This window comes from Penicillium taxi, assembly GCF_028828555.1.
Source record: "Penicillium taxi strain IBT 34144 chromosome Unknown utg000004l_segment0_segment0, whole genome shotgun sequence".
Classification (NCBI taxonomy): domain Eukaryota; kingdom Fungi; phylum Ascomycota; class Eurotiomycetes; order Eurotiales; family Aspergillaceae; genus Penicillium; species Penicillium taxi.
This window is the reverse complement of record NW_026643206.1, coordinates 1935526-1959748: the sequence shown is the minus strand read 5'-3', so window position 1 is coordinate 1959748 and position 24223 is coordinate 1935526. Positions and strand designations below refer to the sequence as shown.

At 48.0% G+C, this 24223-nt stretch overlaps 2 protein-coding genes across 2 annotated transcripts; one reads left to right on the top strand and one right to left on the bottom strand.

Annotated features, from left to right (window-relative positions):
- Positions 1-3125: 3125 nt before the first annotated feature.
- N7495_005649 (uncharacterized protein) lies at positions 3126-3419 on the bottom strand (the record flags this gene model as incomplete). Its single annotated transcript, XM_057208300.1, has 1 exon — positions 3126-3419. One exon carries the CDS (start codon positions 3417-3419, stop codon positions 3126-3128), a length of 294 nt encoding a protein of 97 aa, XP_057062074.1.
- A 1180-nt stretch (positions 3420-4599) lies between these two features.
- On the top strand, positions 4600-23272 carry nrps1 (uncharacterized protein; the record flags this gene model as incomplete). The annotated part of the gene is made up of 9 exons (XM_057208299.1): positions 4600-5112; positions 5175-5591; positions 5647-5949; positions 6008-12968; positions 13032-17687; positions 17751-18133; positions 18188-18848; positions 18906-20521; positions 20579-23272. 9 exons carry the CDS (start codon positions 4600-4602, stop codon positions 23270-23272), a joined length of 18204 nt encoding a protein of 6067 aa, XP_057062073.1.
- Between the last annotated feature and the right edge of the window lie 951 nt (positions 23273-24223).

Here is a 24223-nt window from a genome sequence, read left to right as displayed (position 1 = left end):
GTATCTGAAAGCCAATAAAGGCTCAGGTGAACGAGTGACCGAAGTTGGGTAAATGAGTGATGACTTCAAAAGCTCATAGCGTGTGTGACGGTCTTTCTAGAGTAGAAGGAGTAGAAGATTGGACTTGTCCAAAAGACAGCAGGGTATGTACAAGAAGAGATACCACGACGGACTTGGATGTAGATCCCGATCTGTGCAGATATGCAGGACTTTGCAATCCCCTGAATCAAAAATCGTGATGTCCGGATTTATGACCTTGTTACTGGGCCCTGCAATAGAGTGGAACTCCAAATTTTCGTATCTCTCTTACAACGGGATTACCTGTCTCTCTTCTTGAACCGAGTGTTCCACTCCGTCTCAATTCTATTTTCCCTTCTTTTTTTTTTTTATCTTTTTTTATTTTCTGAATTTGATGCGAATAATTAGGATTTTTCTATTTTGGGAGACTTTCCGATAATTCGGTGGCTCACGGAATCACATCAATTTTGGAGTCTATATTGAGCAAGCTTATTCAGAAAACCATTTCCGTAGGACTTTTGTGTGATGCTTCATTTTCCCATTTTTTTAATCGTTTATTTGAATTTTCTATCTTCTATTTTATTTTCTATTTTTCTTTTGCCTCTATGGGGATGCGGGGGATGCAAGGCTATCGATAGCGGTTCACCCCTAGAGTGTAGGATTAATTGAATAATAACTCCGTAGCTCGCGACAGCGAGGGACTCGGAGGAACCCTGCCGCAAGGGAAATGTCCCATATAAAACAGGTGGGCTCTTTTTCCGTTTAAGCTCATTCGTGCGCGGGAGAATCCTTGAAAGTCATGCTATTTTCGGGTTAGGGCTAATTACTGAATCTGAAACTATCAGATACAATGTAACAACCTGATGCACTTGACCACCATGAAACACTAGAGTCTTTATCAGAATGCACCACTGCAAAGGAAAGCTGGCATGCCATGTCTGACAGGAGTTCAAATAAGTGCAACTTAAGAATGAGATCTCGGGAAAGCCATGACAAAGCTGCGACATGACTGTCTGGGTAGATGTGTCAGATCTGTATCGACTCCATGGTTTCTATGTTTGTAACAAGCTTGAAAGGTACCTAGGTAAGCATCAAAAACTACGGTATTGTCCATCGAGACAACATGGGAAATATGAAGCTTGAATAGTTTCGTTTAGACTTACTTGAACCGAATTTCAGAATACTTATATACCTCTTACTTTTCAATATGCTTACTTGAGTGTCTAGCACTCCACTTGATACATACCGACCTCCGGAATAGCCTACATCCATACAACTGGGTATCTATATACGTGCACTGGTGCTAAATATCGCAAAAGTGTGTCTATGACAGATATAGACGGATATACTTACGGCGTATCTAGGTAGTTATTTAGACATTCTGCATCATCCTGAATAGCTTGGAAGCTGTGTTTACAAGTTGATTTGTAGTAGGCCACTATTTAGATATATATATATATCTTTAGTTCCAAATATCCCGGGGTCTCGCTGCCGTCCCTGAGTTAGGAAGTTGATCAGCATGAGGACCATGATGGTAACTCCACCTGTTAGGCTTGAGTTCTTTTCCAGGACTCTATCTCCAGTACTTACGACGTAAAACCTATTTCTATTGTAACTGTGACATGTAAATGAATTTCATCTGCAAGTGGGATACATTTCGATACGTATGCGGGCCATACGAGTGACTCCGTATTCGAGCATCGGTTACCAAAAAAGCTCCACTAGCTTAACCTTGGAAGTGGCAATGAGCCGGGATTTGGTGCATGAAAATTCTGTAATATTTAGCCTGCCGAGTCCTACAGAGATTCGGGAGGCTACATCCATGCAAATAGAGCGTGGGCAATCTATATGCATCGCGTTGAGGCTGACGTATTTGACCAGGATAGCCCTGCATTCTTTGGCAAACATAAGTGAGAGATGACGACGAGGTCGTATAGCGTAATGGTTATCTAGTTCCTTCAGGAAGAAAACGCCTGCAATTAAGATTTGATTATGAATCTAAGGTTATCTTCTTTGGATGGGGAATTTTGTAGCACGGACTACGGCACTTGGGATTTGCAGGTATTAATATACGCCCAATCTCGGAGTGCCTTAATGCCGAGAGCAAGCCCTAGAAGCTTCAGAGCTTGGAATATCTATACAATCCTACAGCTGAAATCTCTGTAGGATCGACCACGGGTCGTGATCCAAATTTGAGAGATCTGAACTCATACTGTATCCCATAATCAGCACTAAAACTTTAGGTCTTTCATCAACAAAACTGAAAAGCAATTAATATGACGAAGTATTTGTTTGACGGCATTTGGATAGTTAGGGCCCGAGCGCTAACGCCGTTCAGAGAAAAACATTCAGGGAAATGTTAGCAAATGGAATTCAGCCACACCCATAGGCCCCTGACGCCCGCCAAGATTCAAGCTAATGGCCATAACATTGATGTGACTTCATAGTACCAGGTAATACTCCAGTCCCGAGCGAACTCTGGAATGATGTTTGGTGAATGTTCTATAAAACATCCAAGGAGTATTCAGGTATGAAAAGGTAGGGATTTGAACATCGAAAGTTGTGTCGAGATATATATAAGGTGCACGTACCTATTTCTAAGGTTGGAATTGCTTTTCTCTTCCCACTGACTTGCAGGAACCTGTAAAGAAGCAAACAAGTAAGCGAGAGCGATGATTATTTTTAGGTAAACATCTAAAAATTTTCGCAGGTTCCAAGGTTATGATGGGTCTCAACATTGACCTCCCGACAAAATCACGTCAAAAATGACAGCCCACATTTATTTTATTCGCAAATGCCGATAGGCTCTTCCACAAGAAGCAGGGATTGATCCGCGATGGGCCGATATTAGCCCTTGCAGAACTGGCTCTAACACTGGTACGTCGGATCCCTGAAACGATTAGCTTTCTTAGGCTGCGTTTCTACTCCACTGGACCCACTTAGTTCTTTCTACCATTCTACTTCCAGTGGTAATTTTCTATGTATTGTGTTCGATTCGTCCATTGCTCCATAGCTTAGTAATCGGCTGCTGTACCGAGTAATCTTCCGATGCGCTGGCTTTTCATCACGATACATGTAGTATTCATCAATATAAGCCATCAATCTCACTAAGATGTACGGATTGGTCCTACCCATTGTGCTGATATATCCAATCTAGTCTCCTCTGCCTGGGACATAAAAGAAATAGACAGGATGAAGTCATCGAGATATGTGTGGTTGTGATCGTCGTACTCTTCTCCACCTCTGGCACCTTGTAAATGCGTCTTGACTTTACTGCAACTATTCTCCGTTATCTGGGCATGGAAGAAAACATGCGCGCTTTGTATCCCGCCTCGAAACTTGTTGATACGGGAGCTCCGGTCTTCCGAGGTGTCCTGTCGCGTCTGCGTGGGCTGAGTCATTTTGCCTGAGTTAGTAATTCCGTCGAGTATGGCATCAATGTCTGCTCCGTAATGTGTGTCATGGGATCCATGGATCAATAAATAAAGCTGAGTGTAAAGCCTTGCTGATAAAAAACACCTTTTGAATACAATTGGTATTTTTTTCTACGACATCAAAGCCTGCCAAGTTTTTCTACTGTATATCCGTCATGGTCATCAACGCTAATTAAACATAAGAAATGAACTCATTTCAGGATTCAAGACATAACATGTTCACCTCCATAGATATCACGGCATTAGACTTGACTGGAATGCTTCGTGCAGGAACAGTGTTTAGCGTTTGCCTTACTGAACCACGTTGGCAAGTACATAAGTAGGGGATTTAGATCGGAAGGTTGCATGTCGATCTGCCCTGACCAAGAAAGTGGATAATATTGAAACCGACCGAAAAAAAGAACAGAAGCGAAAAGTAGAATGAAAATGTACTATTTGTAGTTAAAAAAAACTGTAGAATAACCCCTGCATGTTACTCATGCCTTTTTTAGGGCATCATTTCCCGTTCCCGCGATAATCATTTGCCTTCCGAAATCCGATGATTTCAGTAAATATATTTTTAGTGTAATTTGAGCTCGTTCAATACGGAGGATGGAAGTTCACGGAGTTCTCCACTAAAAGTGGTGTCCACTACATATCCCGTGTGCTTCCTCGTTCGAAGTTGTCTCTCTAGAGTCAGAACTTGTCTTAGTTCCGTGGTGGCCGAGGAGTTCTCCACTGTTCACCGCACTGACGGCGTGGCGTCCGCCTAACTCTTGGGCCATCTAGATCTAAACTTATGCAAGGACAATACATGTAGTGTTCTGATTCAGGTTAGTACTGTATTTCATACGTAGAGCCGTTTCTGAACGAGGAGCATGGCCGATTCTGCCCCGATGGCTTGATAGTGTGGCTATTTTAGTTTTTTTAAATGTTTGAGAAATCCAAATCCATCCTTTTCCAATTTCACGAAAGTGTTCGACTGTCTTTATACCTGCGGACGAACTAGCTTATTTGGATTTGATTTATTGACTTGTCCAATTGTAATTTGAAGCTTTAATAGCAGCTTCCCCTAATCATCGGCCATTCACTACATACACTCCATCTATCATTCTCTCATCAGCGCCATCTTTTGTCGACCGAACTAAATACACCACCAACGATTCAAATGACGATCATGGCCAAATCCTCACATTGCTACCTACCTACCTTCTCTACCGCGGTAGACGGACCGAGACGCCCTGTATCGATCAAGACGAGGCCGACACCTGCTCAGCATGCGCAGTTATTCACTGCCTGGCAAGAGGGCCGCCTGGAATCTGTCCTGCAGACGACTTGGGGTCTAGTCTTGCACTACTACCTCCGAACCGAAGATATCAGCTTCGGGTTCCAATACATCGACGGCGATACGCCGACCACTATACAAACTGTACAACAATCCGGGATCGCGAATCTTTCGATAGTCCGGCTAGCCATTGGTGAAAACGACTCCATCAAGGCAATTGTAGATAAAGTGAAGAATCGTGATGAATCTGATTCTCAAACGACCGAAGGATCTCTGGAAGGTGCATCTGGCGCATTGCCCTTCAACACCATCTTGATGCTGCGCACGTATCACCAGGCTGTCGATTCGCCAACGTTGCCCGCCAGCCCATTGCTGGCAAATCCACTCCCAGAACAGGTTTGTCGCTTCATCTCGAAAGTGTGGGCGTTGGAGTCTAAATACTGATTTCATATGTGCAGTGCCAAGTTCGCCTTCATGTGAAGGTATTGAGTCGAGACATCAGCATCTTCCTTGAATGGCGAAACGGATCTATGTCTGGCAACCAAATGAAGAGTGTTGCCTATATTTTTGAACAAACGCTTAACAAAGTCCTTTCTGCCGAGGACATTGCTATCAACCAGCTTAATTTCTTCTCGGACAATGATTGGCAGCGGATCCAGAAATGGAATTCCACTACCCCGAAGCTTTACGATCGCTGCATACACGATGCGATCCGCGACAACGCAATCAACGGCCCAGATAGGGAGGCAGTGTGTGCCTGGGATGGTACACTGACTTATAGCGAGCTGAACGAAGCAGCCTCAAAGCTTGCATATCACCTGCGCATGCAGGGAGTTGGCCCTGAAGTGCGCGTGGCCCTGTGCTTTGATAAATCGGTGAGTGGTTGTCAGAGATACTTTTGTGGTGGACTGATTAGCTGATATGCGGCAGAAATGGAACATTGTTGCAATGCTTGGCGTTATGGCCGCCGGTGGCGCTTTCGTCCCATTGGACCCGACACACCCAACATCGCGACTGCAAAATCTCATCGAGTCTGTTAAGGCTCCTGTAGTGTTGTGCTCGGAAACCCGCGTGGAGACTCTTCGCTCTGTTGCGAAGAATGTGATTCCACTCTGCGACGAGACCCTGGCAAGTTTTGCTGCCCCTGCTGAAGGCGTCGACCTTGCATCGGGTGTCACTAGCCAAAATGCAGCTTACGTCTTGTTCACTAGCGGATCGACGGGCGAGCCTAAGGTAAGTTGCGGGAGTTCGATTTGGCAGAACGGGGCGGAGATGCTAACTTTCTCGTTAGGGCACGCTGCTCGAACACCGCGCTTTCTTGTCTGGTGCTATGGTTCATGGACCTGGCTTGCAGGTTTTCCGTGATTCAAGATCACTTCAATTCGCAGCTCACACTTTTGATGCTAGTCTGGCAGAGACACTGACTCCTCTAATCCATGGAGCCTGTGTCTGTATTCCTAGTGAGGAGGCGCGGCTCAATGATATAGTCGGTGTTATTAATGAGATGCGTGTCACCCAAGCATGCTTCACACCCTCATTCATTGGCTTCATTGACATCGAAACTGTGCCGGGGCTAAAGAGTATTACTTTGGCCGGAGAGGCAATGTCGCAGTCTCAACTGGCCACTTGGTCCAAAATCAAACTAGTTAATGGATACGGACCGACCGAGGCCAGTGTCGCAGCGACGATCAATTGCAACATCACACCAGATACCGACTGTAAAGATATCGGATTCCCAGTCGGCGTCAAAGCTTGGCTTGTCAACCCTGAAAATCATGACGAGCTGGTCCCTGTGGGCGCTCCCGGTGAACTTTTGCTTGAAGGCCCAACCCTGGCTAGATGCTATGTTAACAACCCAGAGAAAACCAACGAATCTTTCATTTACGACCCCGCCTGGACGAAGCTGGACTCCACAGGCGGCATGAATCGGAGATTTTACAAGACCGGTGATTTGGCACGGTACAACTCTGATTCAGGCTCATTCAATTATATTGGCCGGAAGGATACCCAGGTCAAGGTTCACGGACAGCGAATTGAACTAGGCGAAATTGAGAATCAATTGATGAGAGACTCTAATGTTACGCATTGTGCCGTGCTGTTCCCCAAAACGGGTTTCTCAAATGGCCGATTGGCAGCTGTCATTTCCTCAGCTGGGTTGTTCGCTGATCAATCGGATGCGAACCTTGAGCCCTTGCGCCTGATATCTCCATCGATGAAAGCGAAACTGGTCGCAGGAATTCGAGAGGGACTATCGGTCAGACTGCCAACCTACATGGTACCGTCTGTCTGGTTGTTCGTTGAGTCTATGCCTCTCCTGCCCTCTGGTAAGCTTGACCGAAAAGGCATTGCTGGGTGGGTCGCTGGTATGGAAATAGACCCAGATCTTTCAAATTCCAAGGCCGCTACGGTCTCAGATGGGACTGTATCTCACCCTGCTAACGAGACGGAGGAGGCTCTCGCTGCTGTTTATAGCCGCGTTCTCAACATCCCCCAAAATCTTGTAGATCTTGATGAAAGTTTCTTGGCCTTGGGTGGTGACTCTCTTGCTGCTATGACCTGTGTGGGACACTGTAAGAAGCGTGGTTTCGGTCTTTCTGTGCAGGAGGTTCTTCGCAGCAAGTCTATCCGTGATCTAGCCACACGTGTCAAAGCGCTGCACAACACGACCTATAAAGAGGCAGTTGAGGAGAAATTCAGCCTGTCCCCTATCCAGGTCCTTCACTTTGGCGTTCGCAAGGAGGGACAGGGCCACTTCAACCAGGGAATCACCACTCGCATTAGCAAACCGATCGAGGAGGCCACTTTGCGGAAGGCTATCGAAACCCTCGTTTCTCGTCATTCCATGCTGCGCGCTCGATTCGAGGATGCTGGTGATGGTACCGCATCTAACCAGCGGATTACTGCCGATGTGAAGGGCTCATACAGATGGCGCCGTCATATTGTCGGTCGAATGGATGAAATTGAACCATTTGTGGCGGACAGTCAGTCCTGCATCAATTGCTTCTCTGGTCCTATGTTGGCCGTCGAGTACTTCTGCTTTCACGATAAAAGTCAGCCTCATGTCATTTCGATGACTGCACACCATCTGGTAGTCGACATTGTCTCTTGGAGAATAATTCTGGAAGACCTAGAAGATCTAGTGGTGAACCCGGAGAGGTCAGGTAGTGATACTGGCTCCGTCCCGTATCAGACATGGTGCTGCTTGCAGGAGGAGCACTCCAAAGCTCTAGTTTCAGAAGGAAAGGCACCGAAGGATCCACTTCCTGTCATTGACTTCAATTTCTGGGGTCTGAAGAGCAACTCGACGACTTACGGTGATGTTGATTGTGCATCATTTGAAATCGATGAGGTCCACACCAAGTCTATCTTGCTGGAATGCCACAAGGCTCTGGATACAGAACCGATTGATCTGTTCCTTGCATCGCTGTTGCACTCGTTTGGAAACTCGTTCACTGACAGACATTTGCCAACCATCTACAACGAGGGCCACGGACGCGAGGTCTGGGATCCCTCAATTGATATCTCACACACCGTTGGATGGTTCACGATCTTGCATCCAATCCTTGTAGATGGATTCCGAGCTGATAACCCAGTTGATACCCTTATCAAGGTTAAGGACCTGCGACGTCGCGTGACAGATAATGGTCGCGCGGATTTCGCCAGCCGAGTTCTGAAAACTGGAGGGCCCCAGAGTGGTAGCCACCCGCATCCGTTCGAGATGTCCTTCAACTATGTTGGACAGCACCGTGATCTACAGAGACAAGATGGTCTTTTCCAACTGGTCAACCAAATGGCCGGAGAGACTGGTCAAGGTAGTGGTGCGGCAGATTTCGGACGTGACACTCCCCGATTTGGCCTTTTCGAGATTTCTGCCATGGTTGTCGCTGGCAAAATTCGGTTCACATTCTCTTTCAACAAGTTTATGCAGCATCAAAATCGCATCCACCAGTGGGTTTCCAACTGCCAGCAGCAACTGACTTCAATGTGTGACCAGCTCAGCGCTATGGAGCCTCGTTTGACGCTCAGCTCATTCCCAATGCTTTCTTTGACCTATGACAGTCTGGACAGACTACTCACAGAAAAGCTTCCTCGTATTGGTGTCCGCTCTGCCGACCATATCGAGGATATCTACCCTTGTTCACGTATGCAGCAGGGTATTCTCCTCGGTCGCACTCGGGACAGCTCCTACTACGCTGTCCATGATACCTTTGAGGTTCAAGCTACTGGGTCCTCAGCACCGAATCTGGACCGACTCATTGCGGCGTGGAAGCAAGTCACTTCACACCATGCAATGTTCCGCACAATTTTTGTTGAGAACCTCACTCCTCGTGATCCCTTCTCCCAGGTTGTGTTGAAGGAGTATGATGCAGCCCCCGTAATCCTGCCGTCCGTTGGTGACGATGATGTGTTGGCTGCGTTTGATGCTCAAGAGCCCAATAACTACGATGATATCAGCCCTGCTTATCGTTTCACGCTTTGCCAGACATTTACTGGTCGGCTTTTCGGTCGAATTGAGCTCAGCCACGCTGCCATGGATGGTAACTCGATTTCCATCATCATGCGTGACCTGCAGCTTGCATACGTTGGCAGACTTGAGCAGAGCCGGCGCCCGTTGTTCAAGGAATACATCAACTATCTCCAGAATGCGCCTCAACAAGCAAGCATCAACTACTGGCGCTCATATTTGTCGGATTCTAAACCTTGTATTTTCCCTGTGCTCACTGACGGCAAGACTCCCGCAAGGAAGGCTCTCCGCTCCATTCCTGTGAGGTTTGAATCTTTGGCCCAACTGCAAAGTGTTTGTGATAACAAGGGAACCACTCTCTCAAATGCGTTCAATGCGGCCTGGGGTTTGACTTTGCGACTCTTCAGCGGCTCCGATGATGTCAGCTTCAGCTACATGGCATCGCTGCGAGATATTTCTGTAGATGGTATTCAGCTCGTTGTTGGTCCGGTGATCAACATCATGGTCTGCCGAATGAAATTGTCTGGAACTTCCTTGTTGAAGGATGTAATAGAGAGTATCCAGAATGATTACATCGAAAGTCTGCCATACAGACATACCTCGTTGATTGATATTCAGCATGCGCTCAAGCTGTCTGATGGAAACCTGTTCAACTCTGGTGTGTCATACCGTCGCTTGCCGGGTGCTAAGGACGCCGTGATTAGCGATATTGAATGCGTCGAAGTCGGTGCTATTCACGATCCAGCTGAGTTCCCGGTCTTCATCAACATTGAAGCCATGGATAGCAATGCACAAATCGATTTGAACTACTGGAGCACCCATCTTTCCGATGCTCAAGCTACCAATGTTGCCAACACCTACCTCGCTTGCCTGAACAGTATCATGACCAGCTCTGATAGCGAGATCCGCGAGTTGGAGTGCCTCAATGACAGCAATAAGCTTCAAATTGCCGCATGGAACAGCCAGAAGCCGCAAACCGTCGAGAAGTGTGCCCACCAGATCATTCAGGATATGGCCATTAAAACCCCCGATGCATTGGCAATGAAGGCCTGGGATGGTACTATGACCTACTCCAAGCTTGATCAATACTCCTCGCGCCTTGCCAGCTATTTGATGACATTCGGAGTTGGGCCTGGTACCCTCGTTCCCACTTCTTTCGAGAAGTCTCTTTGGAACACAGTGTCAACGCTTGCTGTCATGAAGGCTGGCGGTGGTTGTGTCCCGGTCGACTCACCTAAGACTATGGGTTTGATTGAGAAGTGGGTTCTCGAAAAGAACGTCCAAGTTGCTCTAGCGTCGCCAGAAAAAGCCCAAGTCCTTGAGGAGACTATCCCCTACGTCATTCCTGTTGGTGCATCTCTTCTTGAGTACCTCAATGATGAGCCCTTGATGTCTGCAGCATGCGTTGATGATGCTGCATACGTTGTTTTTTCTGCCGGTGCTTCATCAAGTCCAAAAGCCATCGTCCTAGATCATGTGGCAATAGTGGCAAGGGCTGCTGCGTTTTCCAAGTCCCTCCAGATGACTGATGTCTCCAGGACCTTGCAATTTGGTGACCATACCTCTGATCTGTTCTTGCTTGAGACTTTCGGAACATTCCTTCGCGGGGGTTGTGTCTGCATCCCGGTTGATGTCCAGCCAGATAGCCTTAGCACATCTATCAATAGCCTTGATGCTACTGTCGCCTGCATCACCCCTACAATTGCGAAGTTCATTTCACCAAAGGACGTTCCAAGTCTAAGTGTATTGTCTATGATTGGTGAAGCTGTTACAAGTGACCTTTTCGAGAAGTGGAACACCAAGGATCTCACTGTGCACTGCCTTTATGGTACAACTGAACGTTCCTCGGCATCTTTACACACCACCCAATTTTCTCCGGCCATCCTTGGTACGGCTGTGTCTTGTAACTCGTGGGTCGTTGATTCCACTAACTGCGATATCTTGGTCCCGGTCGGTGCTGTTGGTGAGTTGGTTCTCGATGGCCCTCCAATTCCTCCCATGTACCTCGACCAGGAACTGCCCGCCGATTCCTATTTCGAATCCCCGACATGGTTGTCCAACTTCCACAAAGACATTGACTCTACGTTACCACCCCAGCAATTCTTCAAGACTGGAGATCTCGTCCGCTACAACTCTGATGGTTCATTGGTGTACGTTGGACGAAAGCCTATTGAAGCTGGATTCATTGCTTGCTCAGATAGACTCGATCTTGAGGAGTGCATTGACTCACACTTCAGTTCCAAGAGGTTTTGCATTCCAGGATGTGTCTCTTTCAAAGGAGATCTTTCAGATCGATTGGTTGCGTTTGTTTGCACCTCTGAAACCTCCCCTGTCTCCTTTGAAGAGGGCGTCATTCAGGACTCAGTTCCTGAGATGAAATCTATCATTGCTGCGTTGCACGCATATTTGAGCACAAGGGTCTCATCAAGGAATGTTCCGAGTACGTATATTCCCATCTCCTCCATCCCCCTCACCCGTTTTGGTAAGTTTAACCACCAAGGTCTGAATGAAGAGCTTCAAGGCCTCTCAAACAAGGTGCTAAGCTCCTTCCACATTAAATCTTGGACTGAATCCAAGTCTTCAAATCGGATTTCTCGCCAGTCTCTTTCCGGGTCCAATGTTGCTTTCTGGAGAGAATATCTTGCTGATGTTGAGCCATGCAATTTCCCGGCCCTATCCGAGGACCCCAGCAAGGGTATTGCAACACGCACACTCAACAGACAGTCTCATGAGCTGCAGAACTTCGCCAAATCGTGCTCTGTTTCTATTGAGACTATTCTCCAAGTTGTGTGGGGACTTGTCTTACGTTGTTATACTGGGTCTGATGACGTTTGCTTCGGTTACTACAGAAGCAAGCTGGATGACTCCGCAGCTGTCTACATCACCCGCCTTTCCGTCAGTAACGCTCGCAAGATTATCGAAATCTTGCAGCAAGCCAAGTCCGACGCGGAGAAGGCGAAGCAGAACTTCGCTGAGCTGAATGTTGTCCTCAATCAACTGGGCCTGAATGATACCAATGTTTTCAACACCCTCCTCACATACCGCGAGGTCGTATCTCCAAGCGGACGGCCCTCACCTTCAAAGACTTTCGATGGTTTCAACATTACGGTTTCCGCGGAAGTTTCTAGCACTATTGTGGCAATTCGTTTCCATTATTCCACAGAAACACTTTCCTCATCCCAGGTCACCCATCTCATCGACACCTTTGGGCACATCCTGGCAGATATCATTTCTTCCAGTCCCCAGGACCGCGCCATCGGCCAGATAGATTTCTTCCCCCGAAGCTCTTGCCGCCAAATCCGTGATTGGAACGCGAGCTCTCCTCCACGTTTGGAACGGTGCACTGATGAACTCATCCAGCAACAAGCACTGATGCACCCTCTTAATGAGGCCATTTGTTCTTGGGACAAAAGCTTTACTTACGGAGAGCTGGATCTCACTGCCACCCGGCTCGCCCGTTACCTCGCAAGCCTGGGTGTTAAGCCTGACAGCTTTGTGGTTCTCTGCTTCGAAAAATCTGCCTGGGCGGTCGTTGCCCAGTTGGCCATTCTCAAAGCTGGAGGTGCTTTCGTCAGCGTTGATCCTTCTCACCCTGATTCGCGCCTGCAGATGCTGATCGACGAGATTGGAGCCGAGTTGGTTTTAAGCTCAGTACTACTTCAACCAAAAATGTCGAAGCTTTGCAAGCAAGCGTTTGCACTGTCGCAGGAAAGCATCGATAAAATGGATGAATCGTCCCTTCCATCCTTGCCCCCCCCTAGACACACTCCCCAAAGTCCAGCCTACGGTAAGCACCCTCGTTATTATGATTTTGAATAGCGGGTTTGTTTACTAACTGCCGTTGTCATAGCAATTTTCACTTCGGGAACAACTGGGAAGCCCAAGGCGACTGTGCTCGAGCACACGGCGCTGAGTACCACCGCTTTTGCACTGAAGGATGTTTTGAGATTGAATACTAGCAATCGAGCCTTGCAATTCTCAAACTACACTTTCGATGTGAGCATCTTCGAGATTCTTATGACTCTGATGACTGGTGGCACTGTCTGCATTCCCAGTGACGATGAGCGCATGAATGATTTGGGAGGTGCCATTGATCGCCTGCAGGTCACCAGTTTGGCCCTTACTCCTTCAATTGCCAATACTCTGGACCCGAAATCTATTCCAAGCTTGAAGGTAATGTTGACCGGTGGCGAGAAGATATCTGTACATCACATTGATCGCTGGCGCGACCGCTGCGTTATTAATGCGTACGGGCCTTCCGAAGGTACTGTCATTTCTACTCTTGGTTTCAAGACCGACTGGGATGGCAACCTTATCGATCATGACCCTATGTCGATTGGCACTGCCCCTAACTGTCGTTTGTGGATCGTTGACCCTAATGACTTTAACCGTCTTCTTCCCGTCGGTGCTGTCGGCGAGTTGCTCCTCGAGGGCAGCAATATCTCCCGTGGGTACCTTGGTAACGCGGAGAAGACCAAGGCTGCGTTCGTTCAAGATCCCATTTGGCGCCAGCACTCTGGATTGCAAGGCATCTTCCCACGCAACGAGCGCATGTACCGAACTGGTGACCTCGTGCGCTACAACAGCGATGGCAGCCTCGCCTTCCTCTGCCGCAAGGACACCCAAATCAAGTTTAACGGTCAGCGCATTGAGCTTGAGGAGCTTGAAAGTCAATGCGTTCAATGCCTCCCCGAAGGTTCTCATGCCGCCGTCGAGGTTGTTGTTCCTCAGGAGAAAACTGTCGCCAAAAGTCTTGCCGCATTCTTCACAATTTCTGACAATGACTCTTCCCGAAGCATCCCAGGTCTTGATCCGTTGCTCCTTCCCATCTCAGTTTCCATCGTGGATGTTGTGCAGAAGTTGAAGAACTCCTTGCCCGATCGCGTTCCTCAGAGTGTTATGCCTCGGCTGTTTTTCCCTCTACGAAGCCTGCCTGTTACCACTTCTGGCAAGGTTGATCGCCGCCGTTTGCACGCTATGGTCGAGACTTTGCCCAAGGCTACATTGAAATCCTACGCCATATTAAATACTGTGACCAAAACGGAGCCATCATCCGCAGATGGACTTGAGGCCCAGTTGCAAACTCTTATTGAAAAGACACTTGACCTGGACGCTAACTCCGTCGCTAATGACGACAGCTTCTTCGCCCTTGGCGGTGATTCTTTCTCTGCCATGAGCCTTGTTGGTGCCGCTCAGGCCCAGGGTATCTCACTCAATGTGGCTACGATTTTTAACAACCCAATCATCAGCGATATGGCTAAGAGCTGCTCATCAGTACCTGAAGTCTCAGCGCCAAAGAAGGCATCCCTCAAGCCATTCTCTCTGCTGCCCTCTTCCGTGGAACTGGAAGAACTCATGGACGAGATTGTAGATAACTGTGACGTTCCCAAGAGCTGCATTGTCGACGTTTACCAATGTAGCGCTGTTCAAGAAGGTCTTTTGACCCTTTCTGTGAAACACGCTGGTGCCTATGTCGCGGAGCCTGCCTTCCGTCTCGCCGACGGTGCGGACCTTGGACGTTTCAAGGCGGCCTGGGAAAAGACTGTGGCCGATTTGGATATCCTGCGGACTCGCATTGTCCACACTGACAGCTTGAACTTTGTCCAAGCCGTGCTCAAAGAGCAGCCCATCTCATGGGTCCATGCGCAGTCCTTCAGCCAAATTCCGAACGATTTCTTGGACTTGCCCAAGCAAAATGGCGCCCCACTGACTGGATATGCGATTGTTCAGCCTCCTTCGTCCTCTACACGCTACTTTGTGTGGGCTGTCCACCACTCTTTGTATGATGGATGGAGTATTCCTTTGGTCTACCGCAAGTTCGAGGAGAACTACAACAAGTCCAGCTTCCAACAGTCAACTGCCCCATATGGTCTTTTCATTGAGTACCTAAACAACCAGGATAAGGAACAGTCTGACATTTTCTGGAAGAACTACCTCGCCGACTTATCCAGCACTCCTTTCCCACAAAGCAAGAACTCAGTATCTCATGCCGTTCGCGCTGGAAACACCCAGTACCATACCATGGAAATCTCCAGGCCCAACAACAGCGTGGAATTCACTCTTCCTGTTCTCCTTCGTGCTGCATGGGCGATTGTTATCTCCTCTCACACAGGGTCCGGAGATGTCTGTTTTGGAGAGACTCTCTCTGGTCGCAACATCGATCTGCCTGGCGTGGGTGACATTGCTGGCCCTGTTCTGACAACTGTGCCAACACGCATCCAAGTTGACAGCGATATGTCTATTACCAAGTATTTGGAGACTGTGAACCGGTCAACCACTGATATGATCCCTCATCTGCACCGAGGTCTGCAAAGCATTCGTCAATTAAACAACGACACTGCCAGTGGATGCGACTTCAAGAACCTCCTCGTCATCCAATCGAACGATGGAAATCTGGACGAAGACATTTGGATCGACGAGAAGCGAGAGACCAGTGAGGACTTCTTCACTCACCCCCTGGTTCTTGAGTGCGCTATTTCGAAGACTAGAATGTCCATCACAGCTCATCATGACGAGCTCATCATCAGCGGATGGCAGACAAAGCGACTGGCTGAGCAGTTCAGCCATGTTCTCTCGCAGCTTATCGCCGTTCCCAAAACTAGCGTCGGAAATGTCGCAGACCTGGAGATCGTCAGTCCAGAAGACAAGGAAATCATTGCTGAATGGAATGGACGCGATCCTCTTGCCATTGAGCGATGTGTCCATGATTTCATTCGACAGAAGACTGAGGAAACACCCAATGCCCCAGCTGTCGTCGCATGGGATGGCAAACTGTCTTACCGTGAGTTCTGGACTCTAGCTTCATCTTTCGCAAACTACCTGGTTTCCCGCGGAGTTGGCCCTGAAGTGCTGGTACCGGTTTGCCTGGACAAATCTGCATGGGCCATGGTGACCTTGATCAGTATTCTGATTGCTGGTGGTGCTTACGTTCCGCTTGACCCGCATCACCCTACTTCCAGACACGAGGAGATCCTAGCGGACGTTGGTGCCAACATGATTCTTTGCACCCCCAACTACACAAACCGATACAACCGAGTTGTCAAGACTGTTATTCCTATCAGCCAGGAGACCCTCAAGGCTTACGGCTCGCTCAACTCTTCTTCTCGCCCCTGTTCTGAAGTTACCCCTGCTAACAAGGCCTATGCCCTGTTCACTTCAGGGTCAACCGGACGTGCTAAGGGAATTATTGTTGAACACCGCAATGTTGTTAGCAGTATCATGTCGTTCGCTCCTCTTACTCTTATGACGGCATCCTCCCGAGTTTTTCAATTCGCATCCCTTACATTTGATGCTGCTATCATGGAAACTCTCGCAATCCTAATGGTTGGTGGCTGCATCTGCGTCCCCAGCGAAGATGACCGTCTGAACGACGTTGCCGGTGCAATGCGCCGACTTGATGTGAACTGGGCTTTCCTCACCCCTAGCATTGCTTCTATCATCGAGCCATCATCCGTGCCTTCCCTGAAGCTTATGGTTTGTGGTGGTGAGAAGCTGTCACCAGAAGTCATCAGCAAGTGGGCAAATGCTCTTACGCTTATGAATGGATATGGACCTACTGAAACTTGTGTTTTCGCTGTCGTTGAACCTAACATGACAGTTGGTACTGACCCATCCCGCATTGGCCACGGTATTCCAAGTACGTTGACATGGATTGTCGATTCTGGAAACCACAATCGTCTGGCACCTTTGGGCGCTGTTGGTGAACTTGCCCTGGAGGGTCTTTCCTTGGCCAGAGAGTATCTCAACAATCCTGAGAAGAACGCAGAGTGCTTTATTCAAAATCCTGCATGGATCGGTGATTTCAAGTCCTCTCTACCATCTCCACGCAGAATTTACTTGACTGGTGATCTCTGCTTCTACGGCCCCGATGGATCAATCCAATATATCAGTCGCAAAGATCACCAGGTAAAATTGCACGGCCAACGTATGGAGCTTGGTGAGATTGAACATAGAATTCATGATCAGCCAATCGTCCGTCACGCTGTTGTTATTCTTCCCAAGACTGGTCCTCTCAAACAGCGCCTCGTCACTGTGATGTCCCTGAACAAAATTTCCACCGACGCCAAATTGATCTCCGACAAAGCGTGTGAGCTCGTAGGAGGACGAGACTTCAACCGCCATGGCCTTGCTGGACTAGTGGAAGTTCAGAAAAATCTCGAATCACAGCTTCCCATCTACATGGTGCCGCAAACATGGGCTCTAATCAAGAAACTCCCCATGCTTGTCTCTGGCAAACTAGACCGGAAGAAGATCACATCCTGGCTTGAAAATATTGATGACGAGTCATATGAACGCATTATGCAAGATTATGACCAGATGAAACGTGGACCTAGTCAGAATCTGCAGGAGGAGGAGGAGGAGGAAGAAGAAGAAAAAGAAGTGGCGGAGAATTACCAGGAACAAGGGAAGCAAAACATTTCCCTGAAGACCATTCGCGAGGTTGTTTCGCAAGCTCTCAACAGTCCACTGGAGAAGGTTAATGCGGACCGGTCTTTCGTCAGCTTGGGTGAGTTTTCAATCCAATCAAGTCTCAACTGGAAGATGTACCGAAACTAACCGAATGAACCAGGCGGAGACAGTATCACGGCAATGGCCGTGATTTCGAAAGCGCGGAAACAGGGCCTGATCGTGACTCTCAACGACATCCTTCAGAGTCGCTCAATTCTAGAACTGGCACAAACTGCCAAATCAAAGGTTCCAGCTACTTCCCATCGCGAAGAGAAATCTGGTCACGGCTTTGCTTTGTCTCCTATCCAGAAGCTTTACATGGATTGTTCAACTTCATTCAAGGGTGACGCTCGTTTTAACCAGAGTATCACCGTGAAACTTGCCCGCCGGGTGGATGACGAAGTGATTCATCACGCCCTTAAGGCAGTCACTAGACAGCATGCTATGTTCCGTACACGCTTTGAAAAGACCACCAATAGAACTTGGGAGCAAAAAACATCCGCGGTATGCTCCTTTCACAAACCAAATACTTTACTTGATGCTGACAGGTATTATCAGGAGGTCGATTCGTCGTACCGATTCAGGGTCCACTTTGTCAACGACACGCGATCCATGGTCCCCAAGATCTCGGACAGCCAGTCTTGCCTTGATCCACTCAATGGCCCTATCTTCGCTGCTGACCTATTCAATCTCCGTGCTGGTGGCCAAGTGCTTTTCCTTGTGGCTCACCACCTTTGTGTTGACATGGTGTCTTGGCGCATTATTCTTTCAGACCTTGAAGATTTGGTTGTTTCAGGGGCCTTGTCTGATGATAGGCCTCTGTCCTTCCAGGCTTGGTGCGCTATGCAACGCCAGAGATCAAAGATTGAGGATGCCGCCCTTACACTTCCTTTTACCCCAGAAAAGCCCAACTTAGAATACTGGGGCATGCATCAATCACCCAACGTGTACGGCGATATCAAGATGGAATCTTTCAGTTTGAATGAGGCTACTACCCACTATATCCTGGATGGCTGTCACAACGTTTTTGGTACCGAAACTGTCGATGTCTTGCTCGCATCTATCCTCCACTCGTTCCGTCGTACCTTCACTGATCGCAAAGTGCCAACTATTTACAACGAAGGCCACGGTCGGGAAGCTTGGGATTCGAGTATTGATTTGTCGAGAACCGTTGGTTGGTTCACCACTATGGCACCCCTGCATATTGACGACGGGGATGGTATGTTTCCCTATTGGCGACAGTCCTCACAACATATGATTCACTAACTTATCTCAGGTACTATCATGGATACCATCAAACGTGTCAAGGACACTAGACGCAAGATCACTGATAACGGACGTCCCTACTTTGCAAAGAGTCTGCTGCAGTCAGACGGTGCTGATTTCCCTGTACCTTTGGAGATCCTGTTTAACTACCTTGGCAAGCTCCAGCAGCTTGAGCGCAATGACTCCTTGTTCCAGCACCAGGAAAGTGTTTTTGACAGCTCGGACTTCGCTGTTGCTGGCGACATGGGTCCTAATACTGTGAGATTCGCATTGTTCGAAGTTTCTGCCATCGTTCTCAAAGATCGCCTCAACTTCTCCTTCACATACAACCGAAAAATTCAACGCGAGAGTCAGATCCTCCGATGGATCATGAATTGCAAGCAGACTCTGGAGGAGGAGATCTCAATCATGAGAAACGCCTCTCCAGAGCCAACGCTCAGCGACTACCCGTTGTTGCCCCTCAAATATCAAGACCTCAAGGTTCTCACCAAGAATACCTTCCGCAAGGTCGGCGTTCGAAACATGAACGAAGTGGAGGAGATTTACCCATGCTCTCCAATGCAGGAGGGTCTGCTGCTCAGTCAGCTTCGCGACCCAACCGCTTATATGTTTCACACTGTCTTCGAGATCAAGGATCCACGTACTGGAAAGGTTGATGCAGACAAGCTTGACCAAGCATGGCAGCAAGTAGTCGATCGCCACTCTGTGCTTCGAACAGTCTTTGTCGATAGTACTTACAGCGGTGGATCCTTTGATCAGCTTGTCTTCAGGAAAATTAGCGGCAATATGCTCCATGTGCAATGCTCTGATTTCCAGGTCATGGAGAAGCTTGGCGCCATCTCTCTCAGTGACTTGAATGCCAAGCGTCTGGCTAATTTGTCTCACCAAATGACTATTTGCAAGACACAAACTGGACGCATCATTATGAAGCTTGAGATCAACCATGCAATCATCGACGGTGGCGGTGTGGACGTTCTTCTGCGTGATCTTGCTATGGCCTATGACAACCGACTTGTTGAGGGCCCTGGCCCACAATTCAGTGACTATATTCAGTTCATCAGAACTCAAAGTCAAGGCGCAGCTATGGACCATTGGAAAACTTACCTTGGCAATATCACCTCCTGCCACCTTCCTAACACCTCTGGTTCTCACGCTAAGCGTGAGCTCAAGGGTATTCTAATGGACTTCCATCGTTTCCCTGAGCTGCAGACATTCTGTGAGAAGACTTCAGTGACTTTGGCCAATCTGACTTTGTCAGCATGGGCTATTGTCCTCACACAAGTCACGGGCATGAGGGATGTCTGCTTCGGCTATCTATCTACCGGTCGCGATGCGCCGGTAAATGGAATTCAAGATATGGTCGGTATCTTCATCAACATGCTTTGTTGCAGAGTGAAGTTCTCTGGCCAGGAGAGCCTTACAGACATCTCCAAACGTGTCAATGCCGACTACATCAGCTGCATTCCTCACCAGAGCTGCTCTTTGGCCAGCATTCAGCACGAGCTTGGCTTGCAAGGGCTATCTCTTTTCAATACAACTCTGTCAATTCAGAACCACACTGTCGCCGGTGGTTCCAGAGAGAATAGTTTGTCCTTTGATCTCCAAAAAGCTCATGATCCAAGCGAAGTAAGTCATTTAACGTCCCCTTCCAACCTCACTTGGATAACTAATAACAAATTGAAGTACGCTGTCACCGTAAACGTGGATATTTCAAGGGGTCATGAGGGTATCATGCTACGTTACTGGAGCGATGTGGTTTCCGATGAGCAAGGTCAATTCCTAGTTGACAGCATTGCTAAGGTCTTCACTGGCTTCATCGAGTCACCAGATGAAGCAATCACGGCCATCAGCTTCAAATCCAAGGCTTCGAAGCGCCCTTCGCCTCTGGAAACCAACAACTCACCTTCAACCAAAATTGATGAGGCTTCTATTCAGAAGATGGTAGATGATCGTGTAAATGCGATTATTGAAAAAATGTTGAGAGAAGGAAAGTTGGGCCCAAGTGCGTCAACTACAGACTTGTCTGGAGGCTTCGGTCATCCCGACAATGGGATAGATTCTCCCGCCTCATCGCCGATTCAAGAAGATGCCGATAGATCAGATGCGGATTCGATAACTTCGCAGTCAAGCCAGGAAGATTTCCTGGTGGATGTCGATGTGGAGATGGAAAAGAGACTTTGGAAACTTTGGAGTTCTGCCTTGGGTCTGTCACCAGATGTGGTAAGACACAAGGACAGCTTCTTCAAGCTTGGAGGAGATAGCATCACTGCCATGAAGATGGTCAGTTCTGCGCGTGAGGATGGGCTGGTTCTTACTGTTGCAGATGTTTTCAACAACCCAGTGTTTGAAGATATGCTTGCTATTGTGCGCGGGTCCAACATCACACAAACGCTTCTTGACGTCGATTTGAAGGAACACAGCAAGATACAGGCACTGCCCAACAGTGCAACACCTTCTACCACCACATTTTTGCCGAACCACTCATACGAGAGCGTTTCTGCTCTTCGCAGCCAAGTTGTTGACGATTACTCGGTACAGAATGGCATTTGCCCCAAGATCGGTGTTTTCAAGGGTGGCATTGCGGATGTCCTCCCTGTAACTGACTTCCAGGCTATGTCCCTGACTGCAACGCTATTCAAATCACGCTGGATGCTGAACTATTTCTTCCTGGAAGGGAATGGAGTTTTGGATTTGCGACGTCTTCGTGAGGCCTGTTTGAAAGTCGTTGATGCCTTCGACATTCTGCGAACTGTCTTTGTCTGCTTGAATGATCAATTCTATCAAGTCGTGCTCCGCAAGATTCGTCCCAGCATCTTCGTCTACGAGACGGATCGGGGTCTGGATGAGTTTACCCAAACGTTGCAGCAGCGTGACCGCGAGTACGGACCACGCGAAGGTGAGCAATACGTGCAGTTCTACGTTGTTAAGAAGAAGAATAGCGACCAGCACCGCATCATGATTCGTCTTTCTCACACGCAGTACGACGGAGTCTGTTTGTCAAAGATTATGTCCGCTATCAAGCTTGGGTATGAAGGCAGCCCTCTACCACCAATCACACCATTCGCAAGCTACCTGCGTCAGCTTCCTGGCACCATCACTCCTGAACATTACAATCATTGGTCTAGACTTCTCCATGGCTCGCAGATGACAGAGGTTGTGCAACGGAAGGGTACCACCATGTTCCAGAACATTGGTGCTTTCACCGAGATCCACAAGACCATCGAGATTCCCCCGAACGCTCTTGGAAACGTCACCACTGCAACCATTATGCAAGCTGCTTGGGCCTTGACTCTCGCCAAGCTTACTGCCTCGACGGATGTCGTTTTCGGTCTCACTATTAGCGGTCGCAATGCCATAGTGCCTGGTATTGAAACCACCGTTGGACCATGTGTCAATGTGATTCCTGTCCGAGTCAAGTTCAACGATCAATGGACTGCGCTGAAGCTATTCAGCTATCTTCAGGACCAACAAATCTCCAATATGCCATATGAATCTTTGGGCTTCCGGGAGATTATTAAGCAGTGCACCGATTGGCCGGCCTGGAAATACTTTACGACCTCGGTATTCCATCAGAATGTAGGCTATGAGGGTCAATTGGAACTTGACGACATCAAGTACCAAATGGGTGGTGTCGGTGTCAACGACAACCTGGCTGATCTGACTATGGTATCGCGTCCCACTGATGAGCGCAATCTCAGTGTTACCATCGGTTATTCTGAGAAAGGACCTATTCACCCTGACTTCGCAACCAAGGTTTTAGACATGGTCTGCGAAACTGCGCAGGCCCTCGTTGCAAACCCTTCGACTTCTCTGCCATCGACAAGCATGCTTCGATCTCTGCCATCTCAAGCCATTGATGATCTGCCTCGCACCACTGACGAGCACTTCCTCAGTCAGCACCTCAAGTCTCGCTCTATAGCAGAGCTGCTTGTTCATTCGGACATTCTTTCACGCTCTTGGCACCAAGTTCTACCCAATCGTGTCACACCAATCGACCATGTGTCTGATGAAAAGCACAAGGATGATTCACCTTTCCAGCTTGACTCTTCATTCTTCGACTTGGGCGGTGACATCTTCAATATGGCACAACTTACCTGGCTTCTTGAACAAGAAGGTCTCAAGGTTCGCCTTGAAGATCTCCTGGAACACCCATCTTTCTTGGGTCAGATGGCCGTCCTGGCTTTGCATAACGCAAAGTATCAGGAAGACAGACCTGCTGAACTTGCTACTGGTGCTGTCGAGCCTGATTATCTGCCTGAGCCTGAAACTCTTCGTGTTCCTCAACCTGAGAAGAGAAAAACATGGGGCAATGTCATGACTCTTGCTAGGAAGCTAAGACGGAAAAGCCACAACCCGTCTGTTTCTAGTAATGCTTGACTTATTGAATCTTGAACAATGAAAGATCAATGTGCTAACGACCAAACAAAAAAAGAAAGAGAAAACAGAAGAAGAAGAAGGGGATGAATCAGCTCCAGAACCGACCCTATCGTCCAATTGTTGAAGATTTCTTTTGTTCTTATTTCATGTTCTCATCAATGTTTTGATGAAGACGTTCGTTATTTGTTGATTAACTTGACTTTGTTTTTCTACCCGTTTATATCGTGTTTATCGTGTTTATTCGCTCGTTTTGAGTCCGACCTGGTCTCAAGTTTTTTCTTGTCTTTTAACCCTCTATCCTCCCCATAAGAAAATGGAACCGCTCTCTCAAAATTTATTTCTCCATAAGGAGTAGAGTCCCGTAGGGTCAAACTACCACGCATAGTGCTTCCAATGTTATACGTGGAACCAGTTGGGCCGTTGAGTCGGCTTAGTGTATCATATTTAATCCTAATCCACTTCCCTAGTCCAGAAGCAGCTAATGCGGTTCGGAACTCTTCAACTTGAACCCTCTTTCTACTTCTGTTTACGACGTACTTTCCTCTTTCGCCGTACCGGCGTCAATACCCACAAAATGCTGTCTACAACACCATCCACTCCAGTTCCTAGCCACGCAGTTCAATTCCCTATCCCGCAAGGAGCGCTTAAGCTCCAGAATACCATAGTACTACAATCCATCTCTCAATGGCTGTTTGATCGACTCTCTCAAGACGAGGATCTTTTCCCCCGGAGCGTGAAGGTTTGTATCGAGTATGAGTTAGTTAGGGCTGAAAAGTTACTCAGCTAATGGCCTGGAAAGATTTAGGTAAGCCTAAATTCTGGACATAAATTACTTAAGTCCTAAGGAGAGTAAGCACTCAATTTAGGCTAACACGAATCCGCCTTCTTATCGACACTCTCCTGAGATGGATCCATTCTGACTGATAGTAGATAGATTAATAGACAGATAAA